The sequence below is a fragment of the Oryzias melastigma genome, linkage group LG9 (genome assembly GCF_002922805.2).
Source record: "Oryzias melastigma strain HK-1 linkage group LG9, ASM292280v2, whole genome shotgun sequence".
Classification (NCBI taxonomy): domain Eukaryota; kingdom Metazoa; phylum Chordata; class Actinopteri; order Beloniformes; family Adrianichthyidae; genus Oryzias; species Oryzias melastigma.
The window spans coordinates 19,323,506-19,340,597 of NC_050520.1; the positions used below are offsets into that span (position 1 = coordinate 19,323,506).

Consider the following 17,092-nt stretch of genomic DNA (forward strand, 5'->3'; position numbering starts at 1 on the left):
CTGTAACTAAAAGTAGTTTTTACAGGAGAGAAACACAACATATTCCAGAAATATAATCAGAATTATTACTTAGTTATTGGATCTGCATGCTAAATAATAATCAAAAGTAATTCCGAGGAGCAGGAGGTAGTAGAACAAACTATATTTTATTTATTACAAGCACATATGAACATGTGTGAGCTCATTTCTGACCCACAACTACATAAAGAAAACAACTATTGTTACAAATATCGACTGACACACAACATCAGTCAAGTCAAATACTTTTAGGAACAAAAGTTAATATAACATCAGAGTCAAGTTAAATATATATTCTATGTCACATCAGTTGCTTTTATAGTTTTAACCATGAATTAACAAAAAAAAAAACCTTTCAATTCTGGAACTTCTGTTTATTTAGTGCAGTTCTTGTTATTGGTTGAAAAAAACAATTTAAATAAACTTTTATAGACATGGCTTTACTGTAAATACATGAATTGGAGCTCACATCATCAAACATGAGGACATAGAACACCAAAGAGGCTAGAAGAACATTTGATTGACACTTGAAAACTGTATTAGTACTAAAATACCTCAAAGTATTGTCTCATCTGCGATTCAAGTCATTCAGAATTTTCTAATTTTGGCTAGCTACCGGCTAGTAATGGAGTCACTTTTTGAACTCAGAAGAAGTTAGTTTCATCGTAGTGAAAGTTTCTGCAGCTTCCTGTATTGTCATTGAATGTTTTATGCTGTCAAGTAGATGAAGCAGTAAATAATTTGCCTCTTTTGTTTCAGGGCCAAACAAAGACAGACATATGAGGACAGTGTGCCCTTGAACAACTGCCCCCCCCTTCCACTTTGCATCACAAACCCCCCGAGCAGGGCACTTTCAGAATACAAATTTTCTTAACTTCATATAAAAATACAATTTATGTACGCGTCTTCAAAATAAATCTCTTCTCATCGATGACCCTGATAGGCGCGAGCCTAAAAGCAACTGCTAAACAGACTTCGGCTTTCGTTAAGTTTGATGTCCTCCTGCAGGCGGTTACTGGGAATTAAGCCATTAAATACAAGCTGTGTCACAAAGCAGCTGTTGTTCGCTGGCAGGACAGAAAAAAAAATCCCACAGGCTCAAGACGACCTCGAAATGGACATGAAACAAAACGATCACATGTAGTAACAGGTTCTCATCAAAAGTAGTGCATTAGTACAGTATGTGTAGTTACACATAAGCAGCATGACAGGCATGTGATGCGGTGTGAGAGCTGCTTCGTGATGGGGGCATGCACGGGGCATCGCTGAGGGGTAAGTGCAGGGGCTGGAGGGACGATCCAGCCGGACTTCAATGAAGTTTCAGTCGGATTTTCCCATTTTGGCAATCAGCTCATCACAGATCTTTGTGAGTTCCTCGATCTCCTGATTCTGCAAAAACACGCATAAGAGTTCAATTATTTATAGTTTTCTGTCGAATAGTAAGACAATTCATGAAGGGTGTTTTTACTTTCTGCTGCAAAGCTTGTTCCAGAGATTCATTTTTCATCTGCTCCTTCCTCAGGCTGGCGGTCAGCGCCATGTTCTCGGAGCTCGACTTAGTACGTACTGTAGCGATCTCCTCGTTGGCCCTGAGGGAACACAAAATTAACAATTAATAGTTTGATCACATAATGAGTAAAAGTACTTTTTTTAAAAAAACTGATCGTACTTGTTGAGTTTTTCTTCTGTGTGTAGCTTTAACGTTTGATATCTCTGCTCCTCCTGCTTGATTCTGGCCAGATAGTCTTGAGCACATTTCTTCAGAACTTCTTCATTCTACAAGGACAGAAATTGAGGATTTTCATAAGCATTGCTTTCTAGAAACACATAAAACATTCCACACCCAAATTTCAAGTTTTTTTCTAAAAAAAAGAAAAAAAGAAAAAAAATCCAAATCCCAGTTATGTTTGATATAGAAAGAAAAAAACATTCCAACATCAAAATGAGTTCAACAGAATCCAGTGACCTACTTTCTTAAAACCATCAAGATTGCTCTTTGTGCTCTCATAACGCCGGAACAAATCTGAGAGAGAACGCTCAACGGAGTTCAGGTCCGCCAGTGCAGCCTCCTTCTCCAAAGTCACCGCATGCAAAGCCTTCTGGGAACTTAGGGTCCTACGCTGTTCATCCTCTGATCAAAAATGCACAATCAGGGAGGACAAAGTATTCAGTCACTGCATAAAAAGAGCAGGTTTTCAACAGTTTCTGTGCATTACACAATTAGGACAACTACGGTTAAAAAAAGCATAAATCAAATTGAAAAGTCAATTTTGAAGTCATGACAAAAAGCTTTACAATTAAAAACAAAAACACAGGCACAAAAATTAAAATAAAAAACCCAATCCACCGTTTACCTTCCCCTCTGTCAAAACACACATCCTATAATTCCACACTTAATGAAACTCACCGATCATCTGAGCAATCGTGGTCTCATACTCTGCAACAATCTTTCTGCAACAGAAAAAAAACATGTTTTTAAAGACTTTTAAAAAGATAAAACCCCTCAAATAATGTCTGTTTCTGAAAATATTAGGAGTGATGCACATTTAGTCAAATCCTCACATGACCACTCCCTGCTGGTCAGAGGTGACAACAGAGTGACAGAGTGCAGCAGCACGTTTCCTAACCTCATCTCTTCCACTTGTTGTTTGCCCTGCTCGTACTTTTTCTTCCATTCGTTGACTTCAGCCTCTTTTGTGATGACCTGAAAGAAGAGACTGTTTGAGAGCCGACCCGTTCCCATGAATCAGACCTTGTCAGTAACCTGTTCGGTTGACTGCGACTAGAACAAACACCAGAGTGTACCTCTTCTCGGATAAGGCTGAGAATGGCCTGTTTTTCAGCCTCACTGATGCAGATGGAATCCAGGACCTGACTTCCTGTTTTTTGCATCTCACTTCCCCCAGAGGGACGCTTCAGTTTGCATGAGTCTTCATACTGCTGAGGGCAGAAGGAAACAAGTCACTCCTAAAATTCCTCTTTGGGCTACAAAAAATAAACATATTTTTTATATCGCCAATATTTTCTATGTCATTACGTGTCGATTTAGTTTTTTTGTCTTTTCCAGTCAATTCTCACATTTTCCTCTTACTGTTGCACGTCTTAATCAGTTATTTTTCGTCTCACCATCTCCATCTCCTCCTCTCACTTTGTCCTTCTCTGGATTATGACACAAAGTATAATCTCAAACGGGTGATCATCTAAATCCATCTATCACCTGAGCAGATAAATACGATGGCAGACACTAAACTAATTCCGTCCTAGCACAGTGCGGTCATTACATCAGATCATACTACAGCCTGTAATGTGGAGCATGTCACAGTCAGAGAGCCGTTTAGTTTTTCTCTGCTACAATTCGCTGGTTTAACCAGAATCAGATAGAGGTGAAAGTGTCAGTGTGATGAGTCTGGACTTGTTGAAAAGTGTTTTTTCTTTGTTGAAGTGATTGTCTCACCACAGAGTTGAATTCAGACTCCACAGGTTTGGATGTCACCTGGCTTCCCGAGACTGGAGATAAACAAAAGTCATGTTAGGATCAACGTTGGTTTAAAACAGAATCTCACTGGAATAAATATCTAAAAAAAAAATGGTTTAGGGCAAAAAAATTCAAGCTTTTTCAGCCAGAGCAACCAGCTGGTTCAGATGAAGTAAAAGTGTCTTAAAGTGGAAGAGTTATTTATGATTTAGTGACTGTTTCAATAGATTTAGTGACCATTTAACAGATTAAGACTTTCTGCTTTGCTGAAAAAAATATTAAAAGTCCAGCTCTACATTTAAAACCCCAAATTAGAAAAACTTGTATTAAAATGCATGGAGTGGACTTTAAAGTATAAAGGGGTTATACTTTGGTGGAATTGTGTGTTATCAACGTTTACAACAGCGCTCTGCTCAAACAGTTACTGCTGAGCAAACAGACCCTTCTCAGTTCCCATGATTCACCAAATTTCAATACAGCACGGATCACATGTTAGGTTAATGATTTATTCATAACATCTGTTTGTAAAAGTAGTGAAAGATGACCTTGTTCCTGTCAAATATTGAATGCTCATAGTTAATGGTTTGCTTACAGGAAAGCTAAAGTGTGCTAATTAAACTTTTACCAGTTATCTGAGAGCACGCTGAGTGAGGGAGTCTAAAGTCAGAAAATCAACAGACATTCCTGCTGTTACTCACCGTTTTGGATCCTTTCTGGTTTGACGCCCACGCTGCCGGCCAACTTCTCCTCATCTGTAGCGTGGCCACCATGAGGGTCATCCTTCATCATGAAAGAGATAAGAGGACTGCATGATGAATGTGCATCTCAGAAATCAAAAAGGATTAAATGTTTAGAGCTCACCTTTCTACAAAAGTCTTTCGTCATTCCTTGATTTTGATTTATATTATTCCTGAGAATGAAGACCAAAAGTAATGGCATTAACATGATGAGAAAACAAAAAGTAGATTGTGTGAGTTGGGCTTTTGTGCTTTAATTATAGAAATAAAAATAATAAACTGTTAATTTTAGGCAGAGCGACAAAAGGAATAATAAGACAATGACTGTTTTTTTTCCCCCCACCTCTGCTTTGATGCTGAAAGAAAATTTAGGTCAATGTGCTTTCCACAGAGGGAACTACCTTTTACAAAGCACAAACAGTACTTACAGCACAATACAGAGGAAATGGACTTGTTCAGCAGTCCTGATGCCACACAAACAGAACTCAGAATGTCAAGTTGGTAAAGGAGGACACAGAACGGGAACGGGGTTAGGTCAAAACACAAGACCAGTCCAGGGTTATTAAAGTTAGGTAAAAATTAAAATGGAAATGAAAACTGGTGTAAGTTACATAAAGACAATGGGAAATAATGAGAAAATAGAAATGAAAAAAAATATGTATTGCCTGCAATGTTTCGGCAGTGTTATATTTTCTCAGCAGATTTCCTCTATTCAGCAAAGAGAACCACTATTCATGTGTCTTATTTGAATTACAGCAAACCTGTCATTTTTTTTACTTTAGTAATATTAGTGATGTAAAACATAAAAGTTTTTGAACATGTGTCAACAAGCAACAAGGATGTTATGGGTGTAATAATCAAAAGAAACCACAAGAGGGAGCCCTTTGCCATGCTGACTTGTTCTAACAGAAAACATTCTCAGAAACAAAATTGAGCTTCAATTAAAGTTTTTGGACAAAACCTTCCAAATAAAGGATACTAAACAGAAATAATTATAGAAATAAGTTAAACAGAAAACTTTCATCAGTTCAGGTCAATTGTAAACAATAGGAAACGTTCATTTTTGTTCCTTAAATTGAGCGACAGAGAGAAGCGTTTGTTCAGACTAAGAATCTGTGTAATCAGTCCAGTTTTTTATACCTATAAAACCAACTGGAAAACGTGTAAAGAACCTCTCTATACAAACATGGATCAATTATTTTTTACTCACGTGACAACGGAGTCGTTTATCTCACAGCTGAGCTTTGCGTTTGACAGCATCCCATCAGCCTTCATGTTCCCATTCAGCAAGTCAGGATCCACAGTTAGGTTTGAGCCTGAGCTGACATCAGGTATCACGGGGGGGTCATCGTCCACCTCTGAAGGATCAGGCTTGATCAGAAGAGAGAGGGGGGGCAGCAATGGGAGCTGACGGGTTTGAGAATTGACCTGGGGGCTGGATGAGGACAAACCCTCCTCAAGGTCAGATTTAGAGCATTTAGTTACATTGAGGTTTTGATCTAAACTAAAGGTGCCATCATTGGGTGACGTTGTCTCATCTGGCGGAGCTGTGGTGGCGTCTTGGTTTGAGTTACTGTCCAAAATGTGGTTTGTAATATCAGCAGCAACTGGGAAAAGAAAATAAAAATATAGATAAGTTTCTGCAGGATGTCTTTTTGACTCAAACACTTAGCATGCTTTCCTGTGCCAACGTAACACATTAAACTAATTGCTTATGTAGCACTAATGAGGAAGATTCTTGATTATTGGGTTATTAAAGTGGTCTAGTTCAGAGCGTTTCAGTATTTGTGTGTGCTGTATCAACTTGTGGCCTTCCAGTAAGTGTAGTAAAGCCTCCAGCATCTGGTTTTGACTTTTACCATGTTGCTTATAATTATCTTCCGGGCCACACTCATGTGCTGAGCTCTTTAGCTGCTGTTATTTCCTGTCACGCACTACACAGACAAGTCTTCATGACAAATAACGTTCAGCCCTGGATTATTCACTCCAAACAAAGGCCAAGTTTCTTTGATATACATGTCAGGGTCTGGGGCGGTCCAACTCCCTCGTACCTGAGAGCCAAGGTGACAGTCCCTGGTTACTGCTTTGGATATCTGTGGTCAACTCTGAGTGACTTTTACTGTCACTGGGTGGGTCCATAATTGTTTTATCGAGCTAAAGAGTACACTGTGTGAATTGTAGGGTTTTATTCTCCTGGTTTGTGTTTCTTAGCTGCAACTTTTCAGGAAGGGAACCAGAGCTGTGAGCTTTTGTTGGGCAGACTGAGAGCAAATCAACAAAGGATGCTGTAATTCCCACGAAGATCATTGCACTTTTCTGTTGTGTTCTAATAGCAGGCCAGTTCTCCACAAGAGAATATGGAGGTCCTAGCAGCCTGAGCTGTTCATCCTGTAGACAAGTAACTCTAGAATCATTGCTGTGTTGTATACTGTGTGGCAGCCATAGCACACGTCTAGTTGGAACATCAACAGTCTTGCCCATATTTCAAAGTATCTTTAGGAATGACACTAAAGCCAACATTTTAGCTAGAAAAGTGCTGTTTAAATATATGCCACATTAGTCTCTTTTCAGCATTCTTTATTCTACTTTAGGAATAAAAGTTGATCTGTATGCAAATGTGGGTGACTTTAAATGAAAGTAACATTCAAAATGTATGTTTTTTTACACTTTGCATGAAAGGGATACGTGCACGGCAGCTGAGAGAAATCTGATAGGCCAGTTTTGCATTCAAAGTTGGAAATAGACATAAGAAAAGAGAAACTATCATGTTTCTCTATGCTGAGCAGAGATTTAACACTCTAGTTTATACTTGATTCAGAGATCAAAAATCAACCATGTCAAAACTGCATTAAATTCTTCCCATTTCATGGAAAAATGTGTCATATTATATATATTATCTATTGCAAAAGGAGCTGATGTAAAAGAAACTGTGACAGATAACTAAGAACTTGCTATTTTTGTATAGGACCATGTTTGTTGGTAATTATGTGAGAATCTATGTTTATAATATCACCATGTCCCTTTAAACAGCTGCTTCTATGAAATAGATTAAAAACTGATGCTTTTAGCAGACTAATTTACTTTCAAAGTTCACACACATTACATTAACGTCAAGCTAAAACCCCAGAATATGTTTATATATGTGTGTGTGTCAGCTTTTGCAATAGCTTATCTCATTCCCCACCTAAAAACCAATTAATGGTGGCTTATGTGAACTAAAAAAAACACTCAACACGCCCTTTGGAGACACGGACCAGATGTCGAGGAACCACTCCCAGTTATGCAGAGTTCATCCCATCACGTGCCAAAGCAACACAAACAGCATCACACTTAACAAGCATTTCACAACTCAAAAAGAAGAAAAGCAGATAAAGAAGGAAGTTTGACAAAGTGAAAGAGAAGCAGATACAAAGACAAACAAAGTCTCAGAAATGAAGAGTGTCGTTCAAAAGGTGGAGAAAGAAGCAGCTCAGAAACAAGCAAATGCACTTCAGTCATTTAATTACCAGGAAGCCTGAGTTCAAGTGTCCTCAAACAGTTGATCTTTTGTTTATGAAACAAACCTAAATTTTACACCAGACATGTGATTACCATAAAAAGCAGCTATTGTGCAGACATATAAACATTTCGGATTTGCAGCAGCTGATGTGTCAAAGGAGGTATCTAAAAATAACAAAAAGAAGTTTCTTTTTTACCAGTTGTTCACTTGAGGAAAATACATTTGCAAGCGCAGGTCATAATCTTACTTGTTTTTACAGGACCACTATCACCATGGCAATAAGAGCTGCGTTTGTCTGTGTGGGTGAAAGGAGGAGGAGGAGGAGGAGGGAGCAGGGATGAAGAGCGTTGATGCTTTTTTGCAGCTTCAGAGAAGAACAACTGTCAGCAATTTTAAGTGAGAGACTAAAAAGTGGGATATTTTGGTTTGGATTTATCTTAGGGAAGTTAAAATGTCACAAGAATGAATGCTTTTTATGACAAACACTGCTCCTATGTCTAACAATCAGTACTAACAACAGTGGAAACACACAAATCAAGGATATATAAATGTGTATATGTAACAAGTTTTTTTTTTTTTTTGGTTGTGGAGAAAGTAAATGAAACATTTTAACAAACAGATTTATATAAAAAATGTAACAATATTTAATAAGTCCACATTTTTACATTTTTATACTAAAGTGGGGATAGGATTAAGATATCTAATTTAAAGCTTAAAGAGTGTGTTTTAACGTTGTTTTACCATCCTGTGATCAGCTGGTGAGACACTAAGTTTAATGCGTCTTCATCATTGTACAAAAATGTACATTCAACTTGAATTGCATCCTTTTTAAATTTGACAATTGAATCCTAAATGATTCCACAAAAGCTCCAACAACTTCACTACTTTGATGTCCAGAGACTTTAATGTCTGAATATGGGAAGTTTGTTCTTCATAAAAATAATAATTATTGCTTTTTTTGAATTAAAATATAGCCATGCATATATGTATCCACTTTTATTACATGTACCATGGTTTTTGAGTAACTTAGCTATTTATTTCTTGTAATTTTCATCCACATACAGTACAATATGGTGTCATCTGCATAAATTCAGACCTCGGGCACAACAACTCAATGCTTTTGTTCTAGCACTAAGAGAGAATTGAAGAAAGATCACTTTTTAATAAGCACATTGTGACTCATGATGTCTAACATCTTTTTTAAGTCCAGGCACAGCTCCAGCACACCTCATTAATTCTGGATTTGACAGACTCATCATCACTGCTACACTGAAAGGATTTGCTTTATAACCAGGAATACAGCTCATATGGAGAGTTCAAAACTTGACAGTAATTCACTAAAGGCATAAACTGCTTTCCTTTCTTGAACTGGTAAGTTATAGAAAACCACTATAAACATAATAATGACAAAACATCAATACTTTCCTTTTTTTTTAGAAATTCACCAAACCACAAATGTTCATTAGGTTCCTCAGTTCATCTTTGGGCACAAATGCTGCAGAATCAGAGTAAGAAATTCTGCCCCAGTTCAAGTCAAGCACAAGATGTTCTCTGCAAGTCTCTTACTGAAAGTCACATGAATTTTTGGTAAGCAAACCAACAGCAAATAACTGGAAATCAAACAGAATTGGATTCAAGATTAGAATTTTGAGGATTAGCTCCATGAATTATGTTGTATTTGCAAGATAAATCAAATATAAAGATTATCTTTTGATCTATTTAAAAAAAAAAAACATTCCTTGTGGTCTTTTACTTAGGATTTTTAGCAAAAAGCAGAAAACCTGAGCCATTTTCTTGGACAGTTTCTGCGGAGTGGCAGGAGTTTATTAGAAATTCCACCTTAAGTTGTGAGATGGGCCGTCGGCGCGGAGCAAACCCATCCCTGTTTTCCATCATCCATCTATTTACACTTTCTCCTGCTAGCTTATAGCCCCTTACACCCCCAATTTAACATTAGTGGTGTAACAAAAATTGGAATATCAGCCGTACAGTTTTGAGCCAGATGCCTGCACGGATGAGGAAAACAAAAACGTACATGGATCTATATGTCTGTAAGTGGATGCTTCAGAATGGAACGGAACAGGGAGCTTGTGGCCTGCCGATTGTAGCTTGTATGTCACAACTATATACTTTTTCAATCAGCATTTTTTTGTCAGCACCTGATTTACAACAATTTGAATAAAGAAATACTCAGAAATGCAACTTTGAGCTTCATTTTCTTTATAAGAAAATGTTAAAAACCCAATTTTCCCCAGAGTGAGTCTTATGCAAGCATGAGAGAACATTGTGTCACCTGTGTGGATGGAGTTGTCCAGCTGGCTCAGCAGCTCTTCAACAACTGGAGATCCAGCCTCTGGAGTCCCAAAAGTCCCCTCTGAGTCTGAACTGCATGGAAGGAGAACTCAGAGTTATTCAAATTCTCCTCTAATGGAACACAGAGAAAGTGAGGAGGTGATGATAACAGAAAAACTTCTGCTGAAGGACATGGAGCTCAGATTTCTGGTGCATCATTTGGGACATCAAACTTAAACCAAAATGTGGAACAAGTGGTGAAGTTCACCAATGGACTTAAAGTGATCTTTAACATTTAAAAACAATATTTCAAGCTTCTTAAGAATTGGAACTGTAAACACATTTTTTAGTAAAAACTACTGATGGAAAGATATACAAGATTTTCTGACAAAAAACATACTTTCCAGTATAAACGGTTTCCCAAAAAGGGACATAAAAACAATGGATTTCACAGCTCAACGCCACTCAAAATAACCAGCTCCTTTCTTTTTAAAGGAAGTTGGAGCAGAGGAAGTGAGGCCCTCGAAGGCCACCTGCATCCTTTACTCCTCAACAACAAAACACACCAGCATTGATTCAAAGGCTCGCACATGCATTTCATACTGCTACTCAGGCAACAAACCCAAGTTAATTCTGAAGTGTGAAGGACCAAAAGGTGGAGACACAAACAGCTACTTTGTCTGTTTACCTACAGTGATTGCCTCTACTTATATTGAAAAAAAAACTATTTTTAAAGCCCCTAAAAACTCTCAACCTCCGACAACCCCATCAGGACACACAGAAAGTAATCTTTGTATCAATAGTGTTTGCCACACAAAGACACACACTCACTCTCAGCATCACATCCCAGTTACGGCCCCAACAACTGCAGTTTTGGGTGGTTACTTAGAAACCTAACATGGGTGGAAAAAATGTCAAAAGCTTCAGAAACTCCTTTTTTCTCCCAACCCCCAGCTTTGAGCAACTGCTCCCTAACTACCACACAGTCCGTTACACACACAAACGCAGACCTAGATAGTTATGTCATCTGTACTTGCCATCTGAAAAAACAAAATGGAGAGCATTAACCTGCAACTCACAAAATGTTTCACATTTTAGAAGAAAAATAACCATTTTAATTTTTTAGATTAACTGCATCTGATGCAGATTCTCTGCACACAGACTATTAGTATGAATGTACTTTTCACAAAGATCTCCACAATCAAAACTCAAATCTAACAATACTTATTTCTAATTAAAAAAAAAACAATAATTTTCTTATTGTTTTGCCTTTTTTGTTTCTCGTCTCTCCCACAAATCCCATCTGCAGCTGAGCCATCTTACTTGTCCTCTCCTTCATCCTTCGCTCCGAGTTGTCCATCATCTCCTGCACCTCCAGTCACGGCTGACCACGTCCATTTGGCCCACTGAACCGGAGACAACCAGGACATCTCTGCAGGACGTCTGATGCCACCTCTAAAATTTAACAAGCTCCCCTTTTCTTGCAGACCAGAGCTGACCACTCTGTTATTTTAAAGGAAAAAAAGCTGTAAATCCAACTGAGAGGGGGCAGAAGAATGGTCCCAAGTCTCGTGTTCTAAATGGCAGTGTCACTTCCTCATATTACTCAGCTTTCCCATCCTGCTTTTCAGCTTTTGTTGACGTCTCACGCTGCCGTGGAGAATTTTTGCTGCTGCGCTGCTCGCCACAGCGCCGACTCTGAAAGTGCTGATTATCAGAGCATCAGTAGTCACTCCCCTCCATGCCCCCCCTCCTTTCTCCTCTCTGCACTTTCGTCTGGGTGGACGATCAGCTGGTTAACACACATCGCCTCGCTCTGCTCCCACGTGCTTGCTAAGTCGCCTGCTTTTCCTCTCCAGCCCTCCCCGACGTCCTTAACGTTTGATGATAGTGACGAGAAACAGCGGAGGGGTCGAGATGGGTGTAAAGTCAGGAGCTGGAAGGACCAAAAATGATGTAAACTCAGTTTTCTGAATTTTACTACTTTTTAGGGTATTTCCTTTTACTGCTGCAGTTTTTAGAGTATTCTCAAAGGTAATCTGAGATGTTTGTAGTAGTCTGTTTACTTAGCAACAGAGACAGCTGCCAACTAGAACAAGGAGCTCCGCTGCCAACTGAGCAATTGTTGCTAACAAAGTCTCAATGTTTTCTTTGCGATTTTACTGGGCGTTCAGGTAAAACTAACATCACTAAAGCATCTAAACAATGTACTGCTGGATAAACGGATAGCAACAGAGCAATCCCACATTCAGCAGCCATGATGCAGTGGGAGAGGAAAAGTGCGAGCTCTCATCACCGCGTTCACATGTGCCTCTGAGGCTTGGTTGCTAAGCTTATGTAACCCAGTTCAGCCTTTCACAGTCATACATCTCTCCTCATCACACACAGACAGGGTCTCTGGGCTGGATAAGATGAGCTCTTTAGAGAAAAGATGGACCGTGACTAATCTAATAAGAGGGGGGCGATTCAATCACTGTGAGAACATAAAGGAGGAATTGTTTCTCTTTGTTTACAATCTAGAAAATATTTTTAGATGTGTCGTGCATAAAACAATTAACACATCAGACACACAAGTTAGGCAACACACTGCCATGTAAGGTCCACACAGAAACAACTACTGTCTATGACTGAACCAAGAGTAAGTAGAAAACATTTTTCACAGTGATCTTTTTGTTGCTTTATCTTTCTGGTAGAAGAGTCGAGAAGAAAAACCAGTTACAGAAGATCTGCTGGAACACAATCCTCTTCTAGAGCGCGATCTTCACAGGTCCTAGTGGGCTATAAAATATTTTCACTTGAAGCTGAAATCTTAATTCTTTTCAAACACTTTCTCTTGCATTAAGAATGTCTGCAGAATACGTCTGACTATCATTAAAATCATAGCTAAAAAAGCTGAGACCCACGTGTCTATAAACTAATATAAAAATAAACTCTTATTTTAGCTCACATTTCAACTAGCAAAAAAATAGACAAGCTTCCCTCAATTCTAAGTGTTCTGTGCTTTTTAAACATTTAATCCCCTAAAACCGCTCTTAGACTTTCCACATCATCATTATTAGTCTGAGTGACAGCACCGTGTGGTTAGGAATAAATGCAGCTAAAATTAATATCTGTGAAGCACAACGGAGGGAATAAGATTCTGGAGGAGATGAATCAGAATGTGTGTGCTGAGATGGGATATGCGCGGTATGTCAACTGTTTATTGCTGCTCTCAAACAAACTCGCATGAGATGAATCAGTCCTAATCTTGTTGTTGTTGCAGCACTTTCCAGGGGGGATAATCTTATCTGAAAGTCAGACCACATTAAGCCAAAATTTGATTATGCTTGTTCTTTTTTTACTACTATGATTAGCAGTGATTTTCAATAATTAAAACAACATTTTGACTTAAAATCCAGGTTTGAACTCAGCTGACAGCAGAATAATTAATCAGTAGATTAAATAATGTAGCATATCTTTAATTTAACTATGTTCTTCAAATGAAATAAGAATGTATACATTTTAATGAATGTACATTGCATTTATGAACTTTAAGTTTTATGTCAATGTTTAAAAAAAACTTAAAAGACAAGAGGATAACATTTGTTCTTTTAAATGAGAGGACAGTAATAAAGATCTATATTTTAATCTCTTGAGATTTTTTTTATGGTCAAAGATTTATCTGCTGGGCATTGTCTCGACACTGAATGTGATTGTAGAAACTTTTTTCTACAAAGATCTTGTCCTGTTTAAATGTAGAGAGAGGCTTTACTGCATGCACAGAGTTTCTCTAAATTTTTATGCAGCAGTGCAGATGTCAAATGCACAAATAAAATGGCTGAGTCATCTTTAGTGTTTGTGAGTCAGCATCCAAACAACTCTGAAGTTAGAACAACCAACTCCAATATCCTGTTTTCATTGACTTGGCAACAAAAATAGCAGCTTTGATCTCAGTTAAATGTTTCAGGCACTTTTAAACCAAGCACACTTCACAAGCAAAGTTTCATGAGATAGTAAATTGATGATAGAGGTTGACTCCCATGGTTTGGGTTTGGTGTGTGGCTCCCTCTGCTGGTCACTTTTGGATCCTACACCCCTTAAATAAAAATGAGTAACAGATCAGATGATTTGAGGATTTAAATTTCACTGTTTTGTTCAAAGAAGCAGAAAAATGATGCAACAAATATGGAGCTTCTTTCGCAAAAGGATTATTGCTACTTTTGCACAGTAAAATGTACAGTCTGTGTGCAGTTACCTGTAAAAATTGATGTTCAAATGCAGTTTGAGATTATTTAGGCTAACAGGTGTAAATATGTTTAAAATATTGATTCTCCACACAGTTTTATGTATCTTTGGAGAGGACAGCAGTGCTAACATCTTGAAGTCCTCTTCAGAAAGTATCTGTCATCATCCAGGATGCCTCAACAGCAGAAACAGTTTTAAAGAGGGTCATCAGGACTTAGTGTTTTAAGTTGAGGACATCCTCCCTCTTATCCTGAAACACCACCATGAGAAAAAGAGACAGCTAGAAGACAGGATGAGAAGAGTGGGACTCCAGCAGAGCTGTTGTTCAAAAGTATGACAAGACCATGGAACCATACAACTCTCAAACAATGCAGCCTGTACATGGTACACACATGAATGGACAGAGACAACACACCACCTACTGCTCTACTTTAAGTCTGTTTCTGTACACTCTGCTTTTGAGTCAGAGTTATTTCACATCAAATTAAAGTAAAAGTCTAATTCCTGGAAATAGTCACCAGCTACAACAAGAACAATGTTAACCACAAAACTAGATATTAACATTTTTTTAAGTTTCACAGCTTGCAAAATTAATCACACATATTCAAAGGCTCCAAATGCAGGTCGGTTTATTTGCAGCTGAGTGACGGTTTCTGCAGAGCAGGTCATGCAAAGTCTGTTCCCATTAAGAAATAAAAGTGGATGATTAAGCAGGCTAAAATTAGTCTTTAAGCTAAAAGCTGATATTCCACAGCACTGGTTGGTTCCCCAGTTCACCCAGAGGGAGAACCCCAACCCCCAACTGGGCTACCTAAAGACAGATGGATATGAAAGATGTTTCTATGAGACATTGCATGAGAAAGAGCTTCCCATTGCTAAAAGCACCAATTTCTCTGTCGTTTCTAATACATATTTTTTAAAAACTTGCTTCCCACATGTCATATAAGCCGTAAATCAATGGCGATTTTAAATTACAAGGTTTTCACAGGCATTTCTGTGCAATGAGACAGCATTCTGCAGCAATGCTTTTAAAAATAGAACTAAAAAGCATTGCTGGAAGGAAAAAGTGACAGCATTTTACCACCCTGCCTTAAAGGATAAGCAAAAGAAAGGAGATAAAAGCACAAAAGACTGGAAGCTTTTTTCTGATTTTTGGTCAAAAAGATGACCTCAGAAATTCAGCATCATTTCAAGTTCAGACATAAAGAAAACAACATAAAAAACTCTGCAGCTTGGATAAATAACAACTTTAAAATTAAGGTCACGGCTGTATAATTAATAGAAGAACTGAGCATGATCCTCTGTATTGTGGTAGGTATAGAGGCAATGAATTATGTAAACAAAGAATAGAAATAGAGCACTGTTTGATTTCTAGAACATGATGGTCTTAGCTCCTCTACATTGCCTTCTGCATCTATAAAGATTTGAATACTTCATCCTATTCAAACTACCAGAGCAGCAGGGCTTGGTAACACTGATGAGCTCATGTGCTTCCAGTTGAGCACAGAAAGTCCTGGTTCTACCCTATTAACTCTAGTTCGTCTTTCCGATGGCAGCCACTTTCACTTGGACACCAACATACAAAGAAGGAGGATGAGCGTGGTCTTACATGCTGTTTTTCTTTTGAGAACTGATGGATCCTTTCCTCTGCTGGCTGAGGGAGCCCCCCATTGCAACAACAGAGTCTGTTGTGTTCCTCTCAGGTTTATTCCAGATGCTCTCAGTATTCCTGTGTACTTCCTACATTCACCGTTGGTCGTCCTCCATTGAAGTCGCGACGGCTTTGCTGTGACATGCCACTTCTCACGATCAGCTGGATTTGATGGCACTAATAATCCTCTCCTGGTCTTTTCACCGTCTCTGTTGATGCTTTGAAGACACATGAACGGCTCTGGCGACAGCCCCGCCTCCTCGCTCTGTTTCTCAGCCTCCATCCTCCCTCTCTTTGAAAAACAGCACAGAGGCAGATGTAGGTGGGGCAAAGGCTTAAAGGATGGGGTCAGAACACAGAGGTGGGGCACATGAGGGGGGGAAAATTCCCAAATCCAGGCATGTTGAGCGTGTCATGGGGGTATCTGGCAGGCTTGGAGTATTGTTCAAGAGAGAAAGAGTCTTTTCTGTTGTTAAGCAGCCCAATAACAGGGTTGGTACACAGAGGAGGGAGAGATGCCAAAGAAAGTAGGCAGCAGAATACACAGCTCCTCTTATTCCACTACCTGCTGTGACCTCTGCAGGCCACGCCCACAGGTGACCAACACACAAGCCTTTATGAAGACTCCCTTTATGAACTCATGTTCTAATGACGATGTGAGCCAAAACAGTTACACTTTAAAATCAATCAACTTCTATTCATAAAATGAACAGATCAAAGTATTTAAAAATTAAAGTTTTAAAAATGTTTTTAAGAAATCCTGTTTTTTTTTGTCATATATTTGACTAAATATGCTTTTGAAAAGAAGTTTCATGTATTATCACTACTATCATATAAAAGGTCCGTCAAAGTTTTTCACCTTTTTTTGATTGACTAATTAATATCGGTGCAGCAATTAGCTTTTCCAATTAGCAAGCTAATAGCATCTTTACTTAAAATATACAACACACGCACACGACTCCAGCTAACTAAAAATAAAGGATTTTTACTGTTAACATTTTTAGGAGTAAACTAAAACCAACTTTAAATCATAAACTTGCCTCATACTTGTCCAGAGATTCAGCTCAAATTTCCTCTTTGCACGCGCTAACGTTTTCGCGCATGCTCAATGAAGAACAGCGCGTGCTTACTATGACTACTGACCACGTGACTTTCAGGATTTCTTCTTTTAGTTCCTTGATTTACTAATTGAGTTG

At 38.5% G+C, this 17,092-nt stretch overlaps 1 protein-coding gene across 4 annotated transcripts; it reads right to left on the bottom strand.

Moving 5' to 3' along the window:
* Nucleotides 1-127: 127 nt before the first annotated feature.
* LOC112148191 (transforming acidic coiled-coil-containing protein 1) lies at nucleotides 128-17,071 on the bottom strand. Of its 4 annotated transcripts, none has more exons than XM_024275068.1 (13): nucleotides 16,937-17,071; nucleotides 10,023-10,114; nucleotides 5,441-5,837; nucleotides 4,355-4,403; nucleotides 4,192-4,273; nucleotides 3,473-3,525; nucleotides 2,824-2,958; nucleotides 2,646-2,722; nucleotides 2,426-2,469; nucleotides 1,989-2,149; nucleotides 1,688-1,794; nucleotides 1,487-1,607; nucleotides 128-1,407 (listed from the first exon to the last, which is right to left on the bottom strand). In XM_024275068.1, the coding sequence occupies exons 1-13, from the start codon at nucleotides 16,939-16,941 to the stop codon at nucleotides 1,339-1,341; spliced, it is 1,392 nt and encodes a 463-aa protein (XP_024130836.1). In that variant the 5' UTR covers nucleotides 16,942-17,071; the 3' UTR covers nucleotides 128-1,338. The 4 variants fall into 4 exon arrangements, with proteins under 4 accessions (XP_024130836.1, XP_024130835.1, XP_024130833.1 ...); XM_024275067.2 differs by lacking the exon at nucleotides 16,937-17,071 and adding an exon at nucleotides 15,855-16,148; XM_024275065.2 differs by lacking the exon at nucleotides 16,937-17,071 and adding an exon at nucleotides 11,345-11,777.
* Nucleotides 17,072-17,092: the final 21 nt, after the last annotated feature.

Coding starts and splice junctions, on each gene's coding strand:
- LOC112148191 (XM_024275065.2), bottom strand. CDS start 11,451: ATGTCCTGGTTGTCTCCGGTTCAGTGGGCCAAATGGACGTGGTCAGCC. Junction 4,404..5,440: donor ATAAACGACTCCGTTGTCAC/GTGAGTAAAAAA, acceptor CTTCATTCTCAG/GAATAATATAAATCAAAATC. Junction 2,723..2,823: donor TCAGCCTTATCCGAGAAGAG/GTACACTCTGGT, acceptor CTCTTCTTTCAG/GTCATCACAAAAGAGGCTGA.